Source organism: Lynx canadensis, chromosome E2 (assembly GCF_007474595.2).
Source record: "Lynx canadensis isolate LIC74 chromosome E2, mLynCan4.pri.v2, whole genome shotgun sequence".
NCBI classification, from domain to species: Eukaryota; Metazoa; Chordata; class Mammalia; order Carnivora; family Felidae; genus Lynx; species Lynx canadensis.
The window spans coordinates 43,716,818-43,736,972 of NC_044317.1; the positions used below are offsets into that span (position 1 = coordinate 43,716,818).

Here is a 20,155-nt window from a genome sequence, read left to right on the forward strand (position 1 = left end):
GGGCATCAAATAGATGAAAGGGAGCAAAAATAGGCATCACTTGGCTCACAAGGTAAAATAATAGCTCTGTCTCTGGTAAATATATAGGCAATCACATCCTTCATCGCCGAAAGTAAAACGCCCACGACGAGAGTACAGACACCCGCACACAGGAGAACGGTGATGCTAGCGTCCCGAGCCTGCTCGGCATTCCCTGCCCCCAGAGCCTTGCCCACTCGGACACTGGCCACCACACCAAAGCCAAGGAGCACCCTGTAGGCTACAGAGGCCAGTTCGTAAATGATGGTCTGGGCCCCGAGCTCTGTCACGCTAATCAGTCCTGCAAGAAAGTTCCGATCTCAAAGGTCCACTATTCGGTGCACACCATGAACATACTGGGGACAGCCAGCTGGATGTAGGAGCCCCATTCTTGGAAACAGTCCCAAGTCCACCCTCTCCAGGTATTGATGTGGATTTTTTCCCACCACATGTACAGGAGAAGGAGAGCACACAGGAGGAACTGGGAAGTGCTGTCTGCCCAGGCAGATCCTACCACTCCAAGGTCCAGGGCATAGAGCAGGAGGGCATTCATGCCTACACTGATCACATTTGCTGCAATCCCAGTGATCACCTGAGGCATGATGATGCCCTGACTTTGTAAATATCTTGTCTGCAGCTGAAACAGGAACGCTGCAGGAAGAGCACGAATGAAAATCATCACATAAATCTGGGCTATCCTGGACACTTCGGGTTCTTGTTTTAAGAGCAGGAGGATACGGTCCGTATTGATGAAGATGGCCCAGCAAGGAAAGCAACACAGCATCAAGATGAGGATTCCTCTTTGGAGTGTGATTCCCCACGCGTTTTAGGTTCTTGCCTCTGAAGGACTGAGACATCAGCCTGTCACAAGCGGAGGCCAAGTCAGTTCCAACTGAAATCCCAATAACATTCACCACCGATACCGCAAGAGTAACGGCATCCAGCTCGACTTTGCCCAGATGCCCACAGAAGATGGAACTGACGACGCTAATCAGGAAGATCATCAACTGGGCCAGGAACACCGAGCCCGCGAGGGCCGCCAGAGCGGCTGCCTCCTGCCGCACGTCGGCTCCGCAGGCAGCCGTGCAAGCGAGGGGCGTCGGGGCGGCTCGGTGCCTTCCCGGGGCACGGTGGCAACGGCGGCTGCAGGGGGCTCCGTGCCGGCGCGGGGTGGAGGACACTGCTCTTGACTTGAATCACGGGAAAGGCCGGACAAGCAGCATCTAAAAGATGATAGGGGCACCTGGGCGGCTGAGTCAGTCAAACATCTGACTCTTGATCTCAGTTCAGGTCATGATCTCATGGTACATGAGTTTGAGCCCCACGTCAGGTTCTGTGCTGACAGTGAGGAGCCTGCTTGGGATTCTCTCTCCCTCCCTCTCTCTGCCCCTCCCCCACTCACGCTCTCTCTCTCTCTCTCTCTCTCTCTCAAAATAAATAAATAAACATTAAAAAAAACATATTTAAAAGAGGGTGCAAGCGGGGAAGGGCAATACGCAAACCAATGGGGGGGGCGAAATGTGCCAGCACAGGACAGCAATGAGATCTCAAAGTCTACTTGGATATACCGGTCTAGAATCATCTTCTTTCTCACTCCCCCGGAGAGCTCCATTTCTCTCTGGTGTCCTGTAGCTCTTCCCACAGTGTGATTTTATCTAAAGTTGCAGACCCCAAATCCACTGATCTCTGCCTGCACTGCCACATTCTCCTGAATGCCTACCATCACCGGTCCTCCCCTGGGTGGCCCCGACCACTTCTATTCTCTCTCCACTTCCGACGTCATCCCTCTGGAGACCATGCAGATCATTCCTCACACAGCAGCGCACACACCCTACATCTCATCACGTCACTCTCCTCTTACGGCCCACAAGCGACTTCCTACTGCTTACGGATGGAATCCCAAGTCCTTACTAACACCCGTCTGGTCTTCCACGGTCACGGCTCTAGCTTACCATGCTCCAGTCACACCAACCTCTCTGCCTCCCTCCTCCACTGCCCATGAACGTGCGCGTACATGCGCATGCACGCGCGCACACACACACACACACACACACACACACACACGTGCTTTCTGCCTTCCTGCACCATCTGCCAGCTCCCCCGCCCAGACCCCTCCTCTGCCGGAGTCTCACAGTGGCCAGCCCCACAATCCGGCTCAACCTCTCAGGTGTCGGCTAACAGTAACTGCAGAGATGGCCTCTCCGAAGCCTCTGGCCAAGGAAGTCCCTGCCACGCGGTGACCACTGCCACCGCCCCGTTTCACTTCCTTCACAGTGTCTCTCTCTGCATAAAGACTCCCGTGGCACATATGCTCACAATCTCTATGCTCTAGCATGTAACCACCCTCCGGGAGTGTGAGACCGTGTTTATCTTTTTGACCCTGCGCTTGGCACAGATCCCACCACATCCTAGAGAGCGGGCACATTTTCGTTGAATGAATGAATGAAACAACAGCTCTTCATTTACCGTTAGTGCCTTCCCCTTCCCTTTTGAATATTTTATACCCATACCTCCCTCATATTTGCTAAGCAGGATCTATGTCATAAAGACACATTAGCTTGAATTATCAATACTGGTGATGAGGAAAGATCCAGGCAGCTTCCCGCAAAAGTAACAGGAGTGCCTTAATCTACAAAAGAGCTCGCAAGTGATTCCCGGCTGGGATTTCTTATGACGGTCCCAGAAGAAGCTAAAATGAGGCAACTGCAAACAAGTAACTCAGAGCTTGTGAAAATGGATTTCTCTCCATTCCAATTCTTCCGCTTATCCATCCACACATCATCCAAGAAATAATTATCAAGTGTCCAATATGTGCCAGGCTCCATGCCAGACCCTGGGGATACAATGGTGAGAAAAACAGCCATGTTCCCTGCCTTCACGGATAGTTTCACAAGGGAGATGGACACTAAACAAATCCTCACATGATAAAGGTATTATAACAAACTGAGATACACATGTGCTGTGAAGGAATTGTAAAAGATGCTACGAGGGCAACAAATAATTAGAAAATAAAGTCTTAAAAATTCAACTTGTAAGAGCACCAAAAATAGCTAAGAATCAATGCAAGAAATGACGTGTAAAACCTCTCTGCTGAATACGAGGAAACACTGCTGAGAGAAATTCGACACCTAAAGAAATGGAGATATGTCATGTTTCCTTGATTGGCAGGCCCAGTGTGATTCCAATGTCGACAGTTCCAAATTGATCTATGCCTTCAACACAGTCCCAGTCAGAACTCCAGCAGGCTTTTTCGTAGAAACTGATTTCTCTGGAAATGCAAATGACCTGGAAGAGCCCAAGCAATCTTAGAAAACAACATGAAGTTAGAGGACTTACACTTCCTGATTCCAAGGCTTCTTATAAAACTACAGTCATCGAGACGGTGGGAGATGGTAAAAGGAAAGACATTAAGGATTGCTAGAACAGACGTTAAGGATTGATAAGAAACAGACCCACTCAGATACAATCAATTCGTTCTCAGTAAAGATACCGAGGAAATTCAACAGGATGTGGGGCTGGATAGGTAGGTAAGGATTTCTTAGAACATGAGAGCACAAAACATAAGAGGAAAACAAAATAAGCTAGACTTTGTCAAAATTCAAAATTGTTTTGTTCTTCAAGAGACCATTAAGAAAATGGAAACACAAGGCATACAGTGGGAAAAAATATAATACCCATAATCTAACAGATGACCAGTACCCGGAACATAAAAAAGAGGCACAACGTCAACAGTCATCAGGGAAAAGCGAATTAAAACCACAACGAGATACCAGGGCCTGTAATCAGAATGCCTAAAACTTAAGACTAACACCTATCAAGGGGCTGGTGATGCTGTGGAACAGCTGGAATGCCGGTACATTGCTGGCAGGAATAGCAATGGTACAGCCACTTTGGAAAACTGGCAGTTTCTTAAGAAGTTGAACAAGAAGTTGACCATACAGCCTAGCCAATATACTTCTAGGTATCTGCCCAAGAGAACTGAAAGTACATATTTGCACCAAGATCTAAACAACAATGTACATATAGCAGCTTTATTCACACTAGCCAAACACTGAAAAACAAAAAAATACTCAAATGTCTAGCAACAGGTGAACGGACAAATAAAATATGAAATATCCATGAAACAGAATACTATTCAGCAACAGTGCTCCGAGAACATGTACTAAGAGAATCTAACTGCACCTAGGAGGTCAGGGAGGGCTTTCTTAAGAAGGAAGCGGGCATCTGAAAGAAGGCTGGGGACTGACTGGGGAGGAGGACTGGGTCATAAGAAATAGAGCGCTGCAGGCAAAGGCTGGGTCATGAGCCCCCGGCAGAGGGAAGGTGGCACGTTTATGGAAGCGAGAGATGGTCTTGCAGAGACAGCAAGGAGAGAGAAGAGACGTATGAATTTAGGCTGGAAGTTGGCAAGGGCCATGCCGAGCAGGCCTTATAGGCCTTGTTAAGAGTTTTGACGTTGGGGCGCCTAAGTGGCTCAGCTGGTTGAGTGCCAGACTTCAGCTTAGGTCATGGTCTTGCGGTTCGTGAGTTTGAGCCCCAGGTCAGGCTCTGTGCTGACAGCTCAGAGCCTGGAGGCTGCTTAGGATTCTGTGTCTCCCTCTCTCTCTCTCTCTCTGCCCTTCCCTATTTGTGCTTTGTCTCTTTCTCTCTCTCAAAAACAAACAAACAAACATTAAAGAAATTTGTTTTAAAGAGTTTTGATGTTTATCCTCAAGGCAATAAGAAACCTCAGAAAGGATTTTAAACAAGAGGGTGATATAAGTGGCTTGATATTTTTAAAATATCCCACTAACTACAGTATGGAGAACTGACTGTCAGGATGTGAGTGGCTGGGAAGGAGCTGGTCATGGCCCCTGCCAACCTCCTGGTAATAGACTCCGGCTTACGCTGACATGGGACGATGGAGACGGAGAGAGACGGACGCCTTCAATGGGCTCTGAGAAGTGTGGGACTACATTCAGGGGATAAGGAAGAAGACGGTGTTGAGACGGACTCCAAGATTATGGCTCAGGGGATGGAATGGGAAGAGATTCCATGCCCCAACAGGGAGAATGCTGGAAGAAGGCCTAACTTGTTCGGGAAGGTCAGCTCTGGACACACTCAATTTGAGATGCCTGGGAGACATTTGAATGACAGTGTCTCTCAGGCATTTGGACATGTGGATGTGAAGGCTCACAGAAGCCCTGGATAGAGATTCAAAACTGGCTTTTGTGAAGATGGTAACCGACACTACAGAAATGCATGCAACAGGCCGAAGAGCTACACAGGACCAGGACAAGAGAGCGCCTGAAGCCAAGTCTTAAGGGACTCGAACATTTAGAGGACGATCAGGGAATGGTGGGCCGGTGAAGGAAACTAAGAAGTGACCTGAGCAAAGTCAGGGAAACCAGAAGAGCATAATATATGAGAATTCACGGAAAGAGAATGTTTCAAGAAGGCTATGGAAACTGTGTGGAAGGCTAATAAAATAGGAAGAAAATGTCCACTGAATTTAGTTGCATGGACGTCACTGCCAATCGTAGGATGAGCAGGTCCTATGGAACAACAGAGGTATAACCCAGATTCAAGGGGATGGGGGAGGGCACTGATTGAGGAATAAGGAAGTAGAGAAAGTGATTATACATAAATTTTAGATAACGGGCCCAACTTCCTATTCTGACAAGCTGGGCTGTAATAATGATGAAAGAAAGCTGAACTTGGGAGAGATTGTGAAAGACATGGTTTTTGTGAAAGCACAGTCCTTGAATTCGGCCTCAGAGGTTGCATTTCCTTTTCATGTGACATAGGTGGGTGTTGTGAGTCATGAGCCCCAAGTTTCCTTTATTTTGTTACCTTCATAACTACCCCAAACATGGAGGAGGGGGTTCAGTGGGGCCTCGCCAACACAGGTGACAGGGTGCAGTGACATGAGAACAGGCACAGGCAGGGGACGGACGGGCCAAGGTAAAGCGGCAGTCCTACTCAACATCTGTGTTCAGGAAGTCTCTGCTTTGCCATTAAATCCAGATCCTCATGAATATTTATAGAAAATCATAAAAGCAAAATGATACAAATAAATTTGGGAGCAAGCACAGATGGCAAAACAGAGGCCCCTTCCCTACCACAAGAGGAAAATAAGTTCTGGCTTGGTTTCCTCCGTGTGTGTATCTGGACAGGGCTTTGAAGAGCTTCTAGAGGGGCTACACAGACAGGGGGGTAGGGGATGAGGAAAGGACAAGGGTGGCGCAGAGGTCAGGAGCAGCCCACAGGGAGAGGGAACACGTGGGGGGAAAGACACCGAGCCTGGGCACAGCTTCCCTGTAAAAGGGACATCAGGCCTCCTGAATCCCTGACACTCCCCCAAGTCAGACGGCATGTCGGTGACCTCAGCCTCCGGATATTTTACCAAGTGGGTCAGTCGCTTGGACGCTGCCAGCAGGCTTCCACTCATGGGTACCCACTAAGTGGTAAGCACTGGCCCCTATGCTTTATATATGCTAGCTCATCCACGCCTCACAGAAATCCTGAGATGGAAGTATTCCCATCCACACTTGACTGAAAAGGAAGTTAAAGTTCAGAAATCTATCTGCCCCACCGGCACCCTGATGTTTATAGCAGCACTATCAACAATAGCCAAAGTATGGAAAGAGCCCAACTGTCCATCGATGCATGAATGGATAAAGAAGATGTGGTGTGTGTGTGTGTGTGTGTGTGTGTGTGTGTGTGTATACATATACACACAATGGAGTATTACTGAGCAATCCAAAAGAACGAAATCTTGCATTTGCAACTACGTGGATGGAACTAGAGGGTATTATGCTAAGCGAAATTAGTCAGAAAGACAAATGTCGTATGACTTCACTCATATGAGGACTTTAAGATACAAAACAGATGAACATCAGGGAAGGGAAGCAAAAATAATATAAAAACAGGGAGGGAGACAAAACATAACAGACTCTTAAATACAGAGAACAAACAGCATTGCTGGAGGGGTTGAGGGAGGGGGGATGGGCTAAATGGGTAAGGGGCACTGAGGAATCTACTCCTGAAATCATCGTTGCACTATATGCTAACTAACTCGGATGTAAATTAAAAAACAAATTAATTATTAAAAAAAAAAAAAAACTTACCTGCCCCAAGGTCACAGTGGAGGGACTTGGGTTTGAGCCCACATCTGCATGACTCTAAATCCCACACTATTTCCACCAGAATAAGACGCAGGCTAGGCAAAACCAATCTGTCTCAATCAAGAGGGCAAAAGAGACCTGTTGTGGGCAGAGGACAGGAGACCATACAGGGGAAAAAAAAAAAAAATTGAAGAATGAAAGAACGTAGGAAACTTCTTTTCTGAAAATGAGAAGAATCACAGAAGAAATTGCCTAGAAAAGAGAAGATAAGATCATCTGACTCGAGAAATGGGAAAAATGCCTGGGATTGAAAAAAGAATTCAGGACCTAGGGACAGAGAATCTGGGTTTGGCAGGCAGAGTGAGGGTCTCTGGGGGGTGGGGAACGAAGATGCTGGCGGCGGGTGCCCATCCTTCAGGTTTGAGAGGAGACAGTGCTCAATTACTGACCTTCCCCTCTCCAGTCACATGACTCACGCTAGTATAAAAAGCTTTCTACCAGCAGGTTCCTTACAATTTTTTTTTCCTGTGTGAAATGGGCAGTAGCAGTGGCTAAAGCCCTGTTCCTCTTTCCCAGAAGCTTTCAGACTTTCCTTCAGGACTAATCCCAAGAAGCCACCTATCTGGACTGCAGACAAGGCAAGCAGCTAACCCAGTGCTTGTGCTATGGGCAGTAATGCCAGGATCTGGATTGGAGGGGGAGATGCTGGGGGGCTGACGCAAGTCTGTGAGGAACTGGAGACAGGAGCCAGTGTAGGTGGGATCAAGGAAACAGGCCGGGACATCAAGCCCAGAGAGGGAGGATGGAGGGGCCGGGCTGCATACGGGCAGCGAGGGTTACAAGCCAAATGGAAACTGAGTTGACCCCATTAAGAGTTCTTCTGTTTATAGTCAAAACACCGGGCTCTGAAGCCAGTTGCTACCTGTGGGCTTTCCTGAATGTTCTCTAGAGTCTTTTAGGGGGCAAGCCCCAAAAGACAGTACTGGCTCACCCTTCCTCCCCTCTGTCCCTCCCTACATATCACTAGCTTCCTTTTTCCAATGCAGTCCCAGGGTCCGGTATAGGTCAGGAGAGGAAAAGGTGGAGGAGAATCTGTGTTCTGCAAAAGGAGAGGAAAATGAGGTAGGGAGATGGGCTGGGGGCCGGGCACCTGCTTCCTGGGCGTGTGGCAGGGTCCTGTGGCAAGCCGGCACTGGGTCTCAAGGCCTGGGTTTGTTTTCCTGGCATGGGTGCTCCTGACAGACGGCTCACAGCTCTCTCCCCGTGAGATGCCTTTGTGAGATGCCTTTCCCTCCGCAGGTCTCTGACTAAGGGACCCAAGGAAAGTTACAAACTGATAACAGTAACTTCCTGTATCTGCGAGGAGAGGAGAAAGCCAAGGGTTGGTCCCCCCCCCCAGAGACACATGATGGCGAACGTAATAACTCCTGCTTAATATCCCGCCCCAGGCAAAGTCAATAATTGCTCTGGGCTGTTCTGGCAGGTGGTGTAAGCAAAGCAGTGGTGGCGACAGAAAGGTCTGGCCTGGGAGGCAGAGTGCGGCAGGGAGGACGTCCGCGGCCTGAACCAGGCGAGGGTCCGTGGGCTGTGAGTGGCACCTCCTGACCCTGCCTTTTTCCGTCCTCTTCCAGAGCAACCATGACAAACTGGCGCAGCTCCATCATCCTCACGGCCTACATCGTCATCTTCCTCACCGGTCTCCCTGCCAACCTCCTGGCCCTGCGGGCCTTCATGGGGCGGGTCCGCCAGCCTCACCCTGCGCCCGTCCACATCCTCCTGCTCAGCCTGACGCTGGCGGACCTCCTGCTGCTGCTGCTGCTGCCCTTCAAGATGGTTGAGGCCGCCTATAACTTCCGCTGGCATCTGCCCGAGCTGCTCTGCGCCCTCACGGGTTTCGGCTTCTACAGCAGCATCTACTGCAGCACGTGGCTCCTGGCGGGCATCAGCATCGAGCGCTACCTGGGAGTGGCTTTCCCCGTGCAGTACAAGCTGTCCCGCAAGCCTGTGTACGGAGTGATTGCTGCCGTGGTCGCCTGGGTCATGTCCTTTGGTCACTGCACCATCGTGATCATTGGTCAGTACTTGAACTCAACCCAGCAGACCGCAAACACGAATGGAATCACTTGCTATGAGAACTTCACCGAAACGCAGCTGAACGTGGTGCTTCCGGTGCGGCTGGAGCTGTGCCTCTTCCTCTTCTTCGTCCCCATGGTGATCACCATCTTCTGCTACTGGCGCTTTGTGTGGATCATGCTCACCCAGCCCCACGTGGGGGCCCAGAGGCGGCGCAGAGCTGTGGGGCTGGCTGTTGTGACCCTCCTTAATTTCCTGGTGTGCTTCGGGCCTTACAACATATCCCACCTGGTGGGGTATTACACGAAGAAAAGCCCCCCGTGGCGGGTCGAAGCCGTGGTGTTCAGTTCCCTCAATGCCAGTCTGGACCCCCTGCTCTTCTACTTCTCTTCATCGGCTGTGCGCAGAGCCTTTGGGAAAGGGCTGCAGATACTGCGACATCAGGGCTCCTCCCTGTTGGGACGCAAAGGCAGAGAGACAGCGGAGGGGGCGAGTGGGGACAGGGGTGTGAGTCAAGCCGAGGGAGCACCGAGTTCCGACTTCACTACAGACTAGGGGGATCCTGGACCTTTGGAGGCACTCTGGGTTACCTAAGAATTGAGCAGGCTGGGAGAGTGGGAGCACGGGTCAGGAATCCTCAGCCCCGATCCACTACTGGGGCGGTGAAAACCTCTCTCAGCAGCTTGGTGTCCCCTCCTGACTGAAGTTTCCAGCCCAAAGGAGCACAGCTCTGTGACAAAAAGAAGAAACGGTTAGGCACAGAAGCACCATCAGACCGGGGTTTCGGAAGCAACGTAGCTAATACAAATCCAGTCCCTGTGACGTAGCCGGCGGCTGGGGATGACCGGGCTCAAGCGGAGTCCTTAAAGCAATCTTGCTATAAGCTTTGAACAACACCTAGACGCCGGTCTAGCTGTGGATACTGGAAAGAAGCCAACGGGAAAGAGGTGGATGAGAATACCAAATGAGGTCAAAGAAGACTCAGGGAGGTTATAAGCCAAGGGGGGGCGGGGATTAAGAGGGAGGACTGGAGACTCAGGCCTCTGATGATCTAGGTTTGCACTGTATCTATCGCTTCCACTTGCTGCTTTGTAAGTATGCTCCAGTCGCCTTCGTGTGTGTATCTTGTCTCCCTGCGTCAAACCTGCCGGAGGTCTGGGTCTTGTCTTCCCCGTCCGTGGCACCCCACACGGGTCAGGACGCAGCCTGGCACCCATCAGTCAGGGGTCAACACCGGCGAACCCAGGAGTAGACAACCTGGCCTGGCAGACTGAAAATAAAGACGGTAAAACTCTGCAGCGAGTGTCCACAGTTTTTGTACTTTTCTGCAAGGCTGGGGTGGGCGAAAATGCGATGAAGAAGCACAGTCAGCAGCACGGGGGGAAGGGGATGCATGGGAAACCACAGAAATGGCTGAAGGTCAGGATGTAATGAGTAGAGTGACTGTCGGGGCTGGTGGGATCCCGTTTTAGATTTGGTGAATGGAGACGGGACCTAGAAAGAGAATGTGAGGTGAATCCTGACTTCATGTTATCAGCTGCATCTCAGGGGCCTAAAACACGTAACCCTCCGGCTTAGAAGCCTGCAGAGTTTTCCTACTGTCACGAGTTCTCCTCCAGCAACTCCTATCCTATCATTCCATTACCTACTTTGTATCCTCTCTCCCTGCCCAATCCCACCTTCCTAACTCATCTCTCCCCAAGAAGGAGCCCTGGCCCACTGTCTCTGGTTAACTGATCCAGCCCCAGCCTGGTGGTCAGCAACAGAGGTCTACATCAGAACTGTACGAAGAGGTACAAAAATAGTACACGCCCCCCCAGTCCCCCACCCCATGCCAATCTCCTGACTCTTTGAGGGTGGGGCAGTGGATGAGCCTTTAAAAGCCCCCCAGTGATTACTCTAGGCAGCTCGGGAAAGGAATCCCTGGCCTCACTCAGGGGCCCAATCTGTCCAAGAAAATATTCTTCAGAGAGACCCTTCCTATTTGTAAGTCCCTCTCGCCACAACTCCATACTCCCTCATCTTCTGATTGCTTACTTTTCCCACTGTTATAAAACCCCACTCAAAATTCACACTTTCTCCAGAAAGACTTCCCTTCTAATTCCCACCCAACTGAGCTCCATTTCTGTTTTCCTTCCTCAAACACCACTGGACTGCTGTAAAAGCCCCAGCTTCACGGTCGCTTCTACTTACTAAGCTGTCCTTGGGCAAGTCCTGACCTCTAGCCTCCCTTTCCAAACCATAATCATGAGGATGATGTATGCCTCCCAGGGTTATTCTGAAATTCCAGTGAGACTGTGTATATAAAGTTGCTGAGAAATTTTACAGTATCACTTAGCTCTAAGGGACCAAACAAAATGAAACACCAATATGCCCCAACTTAAAAGAAATAAGGTAAGTAAAAATTAGAAATGATGGAAATCGTATATTAGATAGGTAACCATATAGGATGGTTTAACAGTAATGTGTGAGAAAAAAAATCTGGGATTTTTCTGCTGACTGTACATCTGGGATGTATTACACCTTCCGAAAAAGCTTATTTGATTTGGGGTGGCATTAAAAGAAATAGAGTCTAAACAAGCCAAGACTAATCCCATTTCACTGAGGTCTTAATCAGTAGCATGTTCAGCACCTGAGCTACACGTTATTTTTTTAAGACATTAACTCAGGAGTGCCTGGCTGGCTCAGTCAGTAGAGCATGAGACTCTTGATCCTGGGGTCGTGAGTTTGAGCCCCATGTTGGGTATACAGATTACTTAAAAATAAAATCTTAAAAAAAAAAAAAAAAGACACTAACTCAGGGAATCAAGCCCAGAAGAATTAACCAAAATGTTTTGGAGAGTTGAAACCCTATGACGGTGATGATTGAATAAATGCCAGCCACTATTCCAGAGAAGTAGCCTAAGATGATGGAGGGAATTTTCAAAGGTCAACAAGTGAAAGAGAGTTTAAATCCAGGTCTGCCTTTCTCCAAAGCACCTGCTTTTTTGTTGACTCAAGAGAAGCAAGTAAGAGAATGTTGGATATGTGGCTGAACCAAGGTGAGGTCCAGCTCATGGAAGACACATTCTGTGTAGCTCATGGGGGAAGAACAAGGATCACAGGCAGAAGAAGCAGGGAGCTGCATCTCAAACAGTCAGGGCTGTTTAAAATGGAACTGAGCTAGGGGTGCCTGGGTGGCTCAGTTGGTTAAGCATCTGACTTCGGCTCAGGCTATGATCTCACAGTTCATTAAGTTCAAGCCCCACGTCAGGCTCTGTGCTGACAGCTCAGAGCCTGGAGCCTGCTTTGGATTCTGTGTCTTCCTCTCTCTCTGCTCCTTCCTCATTCATATGCTTGTGCTCTCTCTCTCTCTCTCTCTCAAAAATAAACACTTAAAAAAAATTTTTTTAATGGAACTGAGCTAACTCAACAAGGTAGTCACCCCCCAGTTCCAGAAATACTGAAATGGAAAACAGAAAATACCTATCCTGGAACATTGAGGAAACGGACACACCTGGTAAGAGCTGAACCAGTTAACTGTCAAACCCTTTCCTGCTCAGAGATTCCCAGGGTTTCAGACACATGGCTGCTCTTGCCAATCACAGAAGCGCAAGAAAATCTCTGGTCTGAGATTTTCATGGTGAACCTTTTGCTGCTCACTAACACGTCTTTGATCTGCATGAAGTCATATGATATACAGCACATTTCTTCCCTGGGAAATTAATAGCTCATTTGTCCAACAAATATGTATGGGTTACCTACTAGAAGCCAGATACTTTTCCAAGGGCTGGAGATGCAGATTGTATAAGAGACAAGGTACCTGACCTCTCGGGGCTTCCATTCCAGTGGGGAAAAACAGTCAATAAGCAAGTAAACACATAAGCAAGGAAATTTCAAAATGTGCAACTGGTTTTTACAACTGGACTAAAATAGAAACGTGGGGGAAAGTACAATGAGAGGTTAAGGGAGTTTCGAAGATTCTCCTGAGTCAGTGATATTCAGCTGAGAACTGAATGATGAGAAGGAGTTGCCATACAAAGGCCCATGGGAAGAACATTCTAGAAATAGGAAATGCTGATGCAAAGGGAGGGAGAAGGGAGAAAACCTTAGCTTCTCAAAGGCTGAAAGAGGGCCAGTGTGGGGCTAGAGCAATGCTCTGCAAACGTAGGCATGGAGAGTTTGCTAAAGCACAGATTACTGTCCTCCCTCCCCACAGTTGGAGAATCAGTAGGTCTGGGATGGGACCCAAGAATCTACCTCGAACAGTCCCAGGTGATACTGACGCTGGTGGTCAGTGACCACTTTTTGAGAACCACTGGGCTGGCATACAGCGACCTGGGGAGAGAGCCATACAAGATGAAGCCGAGGAGGTCAGCAGGGACCAGACCACGCCAATCTTTTAGGCCACAAATAGTCTGAATTTATTCTAAGAGCTTTGGAGACCATTCAAAGGTTCTAAGCAAAAAAGCAGAATGGTCTGATTTCCATTTTAAGACAATCACTCTGATATCTGTGCCTACCACTGAAGGGAGATGGTTGTTAGGAACAAGGAGATAACGCACAGGACAGATCTAAGAACCGTAACATACTACAGCGAGCATGCGGGGTTTTCACCCGACTGGTAGCTCCCTGAAAGTGGGGGCTGTGCCTTCTACCATTAGAACTGTCCAAGGACCAAATAGCCAGGAGGAGGCCCCCATAAGTTATCACGCATCCACCTGACAAATGCGTGCGCCTCATGTGTGCTAGAAAATGTTTAAAACAACTAGGTTGGGGGATTTGTTGGCAGTGGAGTGGGTAAGAGCAGGGTGGAGGACGGTGAAGCCCTGATTTGTAGCACTTGCCAACTTCTGTTGGGCCGATTTCTACCAACATGGAGATGCCGAACGCGGGTCTGCCAAGTGATGTCAATGAGCAGTTCTTGCAAGCACATCACTGGATATACCTCCCGGCACATATGCTCAACTGGCAGACAGATCACGTCCTATTTGAGAAAACAATCTCTCTCCCTGGCTACATATAGTACAGGGCTCTGGCACAGGGACTTCTCAATAATAAACACTAGCTGAATGTGGCTGGCTGGGCCCGATCCAAGAGGATCCGGGTGGCTGGTTAGATTGTGAGACTCCCGAGTCCCCTGTAGGATGACAGATGGGTAAACAGAAATATTAGTGCCCGGTTAATGAATAACACAGACAGCAGCCTAGAGCCGCTACCAGGAAACCAGGGTGGAGGGAGCTGGCTCAGCCTGACCAGGGGGCCCGACCAGCAGGAAAAGGGAACCTGGCATCAACTATTTCACTTCCTCTTTCTGGAAAAGACGCCGTTGTGCCCCTTCCTCAGAAATTCTCATCTGACCAGAGCCAGAGCTGTAGGATTTTGTGGTGATCACCGTGGTCCAAGGGAGCAGGGGAGCGCGGCCGGGAGGGTCTGAAGGAAAACACAGCCAAGATGCCACAACTGCCTTCAATTCGCCTGCCCCTTGGCTCCAGGTTGTTGTCAGTTCTCCTTTTTATCAGCTTTCTCTACCTCCTGTGGTTAAGTACTTCTGCCCCATTTTTTTTCTTTTCATTATTTTTCTCTAGTCACAGGAAATGAGGACATTTCTCATCTACAATTTGCACATTCAACCAGGAAATTGGGCCAAAGATCTCTAAGTCCGCCGCGGTGCCTGCCCAGTAACCCACTTGGCAAAAATTTGAAGGTCTGCGGAGATAGGAGACGGGAGGTCCGGTGGGGGGTGGGGGTGGGGGGGGCCAGGGGCCATGGTGAGCCGTCCACCAGCAGCTTACCCAAGCCCTGGTATAGTCTCAGGCTCCTTCTCTCCAGCCACTCTCCCCTGGCATCCGGCAGGCCGAACTACAATCAGCCTCAAGGAGACGGTGTTAGGAAAGTAAATATACTACTTTCAAATCTAAATGTTTGAAAAAGCCGATATGCAGGTACAGTAGTCTAGAGTCTCTAAAGTGCCACAGCAGACATTACATCATTCGGCTTTCCGTGGGTGTAGGCATTTGTTGATCCACAAGCGTTTACCGAGGCTTACTATGTGCTCGGGCCCTGTTCCAGGTGCTAAAAACACAGCAGTGAATGAGGATGAGATCCTTGACCTCATGCAGCTCATATTCCAGTGGGAGAGCAGACAGGAAAACCAATAAACAGACACTTGGGGGCAGTGCTAAGATCTGTGAAGACACTAAGAGTTAGGGGACTAGGTGGCTACTTTTGAATGAGTGGCTTGGAAAGGCCTCTTGAAAGTGACATCTGAGGGACACCTGAGTGGCTCAGCTGGTTAAGTGTCTGACTCTTGATTTTGGTTCAGGTCATGGCTCACGGTTTATGAGATCGAGCCCCACATCAAGCTCCATGCTGGGTATGGAGCCTGCTTAAGATTCATTCTCTTTCTCCCTCTCTCACTCTCTCCCTCTGCCTCTACCCCACTCGCACACTAGCATGCATGCTCTCTCAAAATAAAGTAAAATTAAGTTAAATTAAAAAAAAGAGAGAGACATTTGAGTTGTAACCAGAATGGAAAGAAGGAATCATGCATACCAAGAATTGGCAGGGGAAACGGGGAGGGGGCAAGGGAGGGGGAACCTTCCAAGCAAAGGGTTCAAAGCAGGTGCAAGGCTTGAACAAGCCAAACTTGCACAAAAGAAAAGGCCAGGGTTGGGGTGCCTGGGTGGCTCAGTCGGTTAAGCGGCCGACTTCAGCTCAGGTCATGATCTCACGGTCCGTGAGTTCGAGCTCCGCATCAGGCTCTGGGCTGATGGCTCAGAGCCTGCAGCCTGCTTCCGATTCTGTGTCTCCCTCTCTCTCTGCCCCTCCCCCATTCATGCTCTGTCTCTCTCTGTCTCAAAAATAAATAAAACGTTAAAAAAAAATTTTTTTTAAATAAAGAAAAGGCCAGGGTGACTGGAGCTCAGTGGTGGCTGGAAGATCGAGAAAGGGTCAGATCATAGGCGTTCTCGAAGGTTTAGGATAAGAAGCACAGCAGATACCTTCCACCTACTTAACAACAAGAAAAGCCGAGGCCCAGAGCTTTTTAAAGTGCCATGTGCCAACCCTCATCAGAATGGTTTTCTGACCCCAGACTCCCTCTCAAAAGGAGCCGCACACGCTCTTCTTCACTCTCTCAACCTGACACCTCATTGCAGAAGAGAAAGGTGGGCAGAAACGTGATTCGTGCTGCGGGCAGCTTTGGGGTACAGAAAGTTGGGGAGGGAGGGAGAGATTGGCAGGGTGCTGCGGAAAGAAAGGAACCAGAGGTGGAACAAGACACCCCAGAGTGACAGCACAACACAGACCGGTGTGGAGGAGGCTTCCAGGAGGGAGCCGTGGCCGAGCAGAGGTGGGCTGCCCAGCAGGAGGTGGAGGTAACCATGAGCCGTCCCACGCTGTCCCCGTGTCCACTGACCTAGAGTAGAAACGGCGTGAGGACAAAATCATGGCACTTTGGGGCATCGTAGAAAGCCTCAGGTCCAACGATTCTCAACCCAGGCTGCACTCTGAGCCACCCGAGAAGCTTCCGAAAAATGCCAGTGCATCTGAGTATTTTATTTTATTAAAGCCCCCCAGGTGCTTGAGAAGCTCGGAGGGTTGAGAAGCGGTGTCTGGTCCTGATCCTCTGCTGGGCCAGTCAGAGGGGGTTCCGGGAAGGCAGCAGGGAGGGCACAGTGACTGGTTTTGAACCCAGGCTTCCGCTGTGCATCTGGACTCCTCCGGGCTTTAGTTTTCTAACTGAAAAACAATGGGGCTAACACACTTAAATCATCACACTACTGTGAGGACTGAATGAGTTCAACACTGTACATGCAAACACTTCAAACGGCGTCTCACACCTGTGGATGTTCATGCATGTTTACACAAGGCCGTCTTTCTAAAAGGTGATTCCATTCTTCTGCTTAGAGGCCTCCAAGTGCTTCTCGGGGCTGGCAGAATAAATCGCAAACCCTCCCCACGGCCAGCAAGGTCCTGCGGGATCTAACAGTCATCCACCTGCCCAAGCTCATCTCCCTCTCTCACACACACACCCCTTCTCTCACTTCATCTTTCTGGCCTCAGATCCTTTGCACTCGCTGTTCCCTCTTCCTGAAGCCCTCTTCCCCCCAGTTCCCACGGTGGCTGAGTCTTCATCTGTCAGCCTGTCTGTGACTTCAATTTCATTTGCTCACAGGACTTTTTCCTCGACCCGCTCCAGAAGTGCCTGCCTCCCTCTCATACGCTCACTCGCATTACTCCGAGTTACTGACTTTACTGCACTGGGCACGACCTGATCGCATCTATTGTTGTCTTACTTCTTAGTTTTTTGAAAGATACACAGGCACGTGCTTTAATGAGTCAAATGGTTTGCTGCAAAAAAACAGCATCCCTCACCTTTCGCCCCACCCAGGACATTTACCTCTTCCTGGAGGCCATGGCTTTCACCTCCTTTCAACTAATCACAAATCCCTCATATCTTTAAGGAACTTGCTTACTTTACTATACGTCTTTTTTTTTTTTTTTTTTTTTTTTTTTAAATTTTTTTTTTTTTTTCAACGTTTATTTATTTTTGAGACAGAGAGAGACAGAGCATGAACGGGGGAGGGGCAGAGAGAGTGGGAGACACAGAGTCGGAAACAGGCTCCAGGCTCTGAGCCATCAGCCCAGAGCCCGACATGGGGCTCGAACTCACAGACCGCGAGATCGTGACCTGGCTGAAGTCGGACGCTTAACCGACTGCGCCACCCAGGCGCCCCACTATACGTCTTTTTTTAATATCAGGTTTGATCTGTTAACTTCCCCCGATGGCAGATGAAGATTTAACTCTCTCCAATACATGAACACACACACACCTCCCCACTCAGTATCCCAATTACATCATAACTGTGTTACAATACTCAACGCTCACATTATTGTGACTATGTAAATAGTGGAGTTCTATAGTACGTGATCATTATTCTTCTACTCTGAACACATTTTCCCATCCTGTAGAATTAATAATTGCCTTATTTTTCATTTGCTTGCTTTTCTATATACCCAAACTCTTTGCCAATGGTCTTCTTTCTCTCCTTCCGAGACCTTCGGTGGTATTAGCCAGATATGGATTTCATTTTCTTGAAGAAATCTCTCCCAGAACTTTCTGACCTGCTCCCGTCTGGATGGGTGGCAATTTTTGCCAGGTGTACGGCCGGCCCCTGGATGCTCTTGAGAGGCTTTTTGCTTCTCTGCTCTAGTTTCTCTTCCTCGGTTTACGTCCTCTAACAGCTTCTTAGAAAGTAAATGTTTTGAGGGGAGCCTGGGTGGCTCAGTTGGTTAAGCGTCCAACTTTGGCTCAGGTCATGATCTCACGATGTATGAGTTTGAGCCCCGTGTCGGGCTCAGTGCTGACAGCTCGGAGCCTGGAGCCCTGCTTCGGATTCTGTGTCTCCCTCTCTTGCTGCCCTTCCCCTGCTCGTGCTCTGTCCCTCTCAGAAATAAATAAAACATTAAAAAAATTTTTTTTTAAGGAAGTAAATGTTTTGGGACTCTGCACGTCAGAAATTATTCTACCTTTGTGCTTCATTGGTAAGGATGACGTGGGAATTCTAGATTGGAAATAATTTTTGTTCAGAATTTTCAAGGCATCACGATACTGCCTTCTAGCTTCTGGTCTTATTGAAAATTCCTGATTCCTTGATCCCTTGTTTGTGGCCTTTGTCTCATTGGAAACCTCTAGGGCCTTATGCTTCTCACAAGTGTTTTAAAATTTCATCCTTTTGTGCAGGCACTCAATGGGCTCTTTTCATCTGCAAAATAATATCCTTCCGTTTGGGGAATTTCTCTTAACACATTTTGTGATTATTTCCTTGCCTTCATTTTCTCTCTTCTCTCTTTCTGGCACTCCTATTATTTGGGGCATACTGGACCTCCTAGACTGGCCCACTAATCTTCCCTTCTCTCCTATTTACCATCTCTCCACTTTTTTGCTCTACCTTAAGTGAGATTTCTTCAAGTTTATCTTCCAGTCCTTCTATTTAATCTTTCCTTTTTGCTATCCGTTTTCACTTCCAAGCATTCTCTTTTATTCTTGATCTTGTTTCATGGTTGTAATATCCACTCTGATCTTTTTGAGGAATTTTTGTCTCCCTGCTCTAAGGTGCCTTGTTGGCATGGGTCTCTATTCCTTTATCTTACAAGTTTTTATCAGCTATCTGGTAATTCTTGCTTGTCTTAAAGGGAAAGAAGGGAACTAATTTTTTTGAGGTATATGAAAAGTACAAAAAGTTAATATGACATGATTCCAGGGTTTGCTTTAAAAACAGAAAAGAGGGGGGCGCCTGGGTGGCGCAGTCGGTTAAGCGTCCAACTTCAGCCAGGTCACGATCTCGCGGTCCGTGGGTTTGAGCCCCGCGTCGGGCTGTGGGCTGATGGCTCAGAGCCTGAAGCCTGTTTCCGATTCTGTGTCTCCCTCTCTCTCTGCCCCTCCCCCGTTCATGCTCTGCCTCTCTCTGTCCCAAAAATAAATAAACGTTGAAAAAAAAAAAAAATCTAAAAACAGAAAAGAGGGGCGCCTGGGTGGCTCAGTCGGTTGAGCGTCCGACTTCAGCTCAGGTCATGATCTCACAGTTCGTGGGTTCGAGCCCCGCATCAGGCTGTGTGCTGACCTCTTGCTCAGAGCCTGGAGCCTGCTTCCAATTCTGTGTCTCCTTCTCTCTCTGCCCCTCCCCTGCTCACACTGTGTCTCACTCTGTTTCTCAAAAATAAATAAATGTAAAATAAATAAATAAATAAATAAATAAATAAAAACAGAAAAGAAAGGAGCACCTAGGTGGCTCAGTCAATTAAGCAAGGTCCAACTATTGACCTAAGCTCAGGTCTTGATCTCAGGGTTGTGAGTTCATACCCTGCATTGGGCTCTGCACTAGGTGTGAAGCCTACTAAAAACACACACAGAAAAAAGGGAAGGGGAGGGAAGAGAAGGGGAGAGGGAGAGGAGGGGAGGGAAGGGAAGGAAA

General features: G+C 48.7%; 1 protein-coding gene and 1 long non-coding RNA gene across 3 annotated transcripts; one reads left to right on the forward strand and one right to left on the reverse strand.

Annotated features, from left to right (window-relative positions):
- Window positions 1-8,756, reverse strand: LOC118517780. Its single transcript, XR_004908364.1, has 3 exons — window positions 8,275-8,756; window positions 7,128-7,262; window positions 1-1,241 (listed from the first exon to the last, which is right to left on the reverse strand). It is a non-coding gene; the product is annotated as an uncharacterized LOC118517780 (long non-coding RNA).
- Window positions 7,628-10,495, forward strand: LOC115503566 (free fatty acid receptor 2). 2 transcript variants are annotated; one of them, XM_030299878.1, is made up of 2 exons: window positions 7,628-7,762; window positions 8,756-10,495. In XM_030299878.1, exon 2 carries the CDS (start codon window positions 8,763-8,765, stop codon window positions 9,750-9,752), a length of 990 nt encoding a protein of 329 aa, XP_030155738.1. In that variant the 5' UTR covers window positions 7,628-7,762; window positions 8,756-8,762; the 3' UTR covers window positions 9,753-10,495. The 2 variants fall into 2 exon arrangements, with proteins under 2 accessions (XP_030155738.1, XP_030155737.1); XM_030299877.1 differs by lacking the exon at window positions 7,628-7,762 and adding an exon at window positions 8,171-8,246.
- The last annotated feature ends 9,660 nt before the right edge of the window (window positions 10,496-20,155 follow it).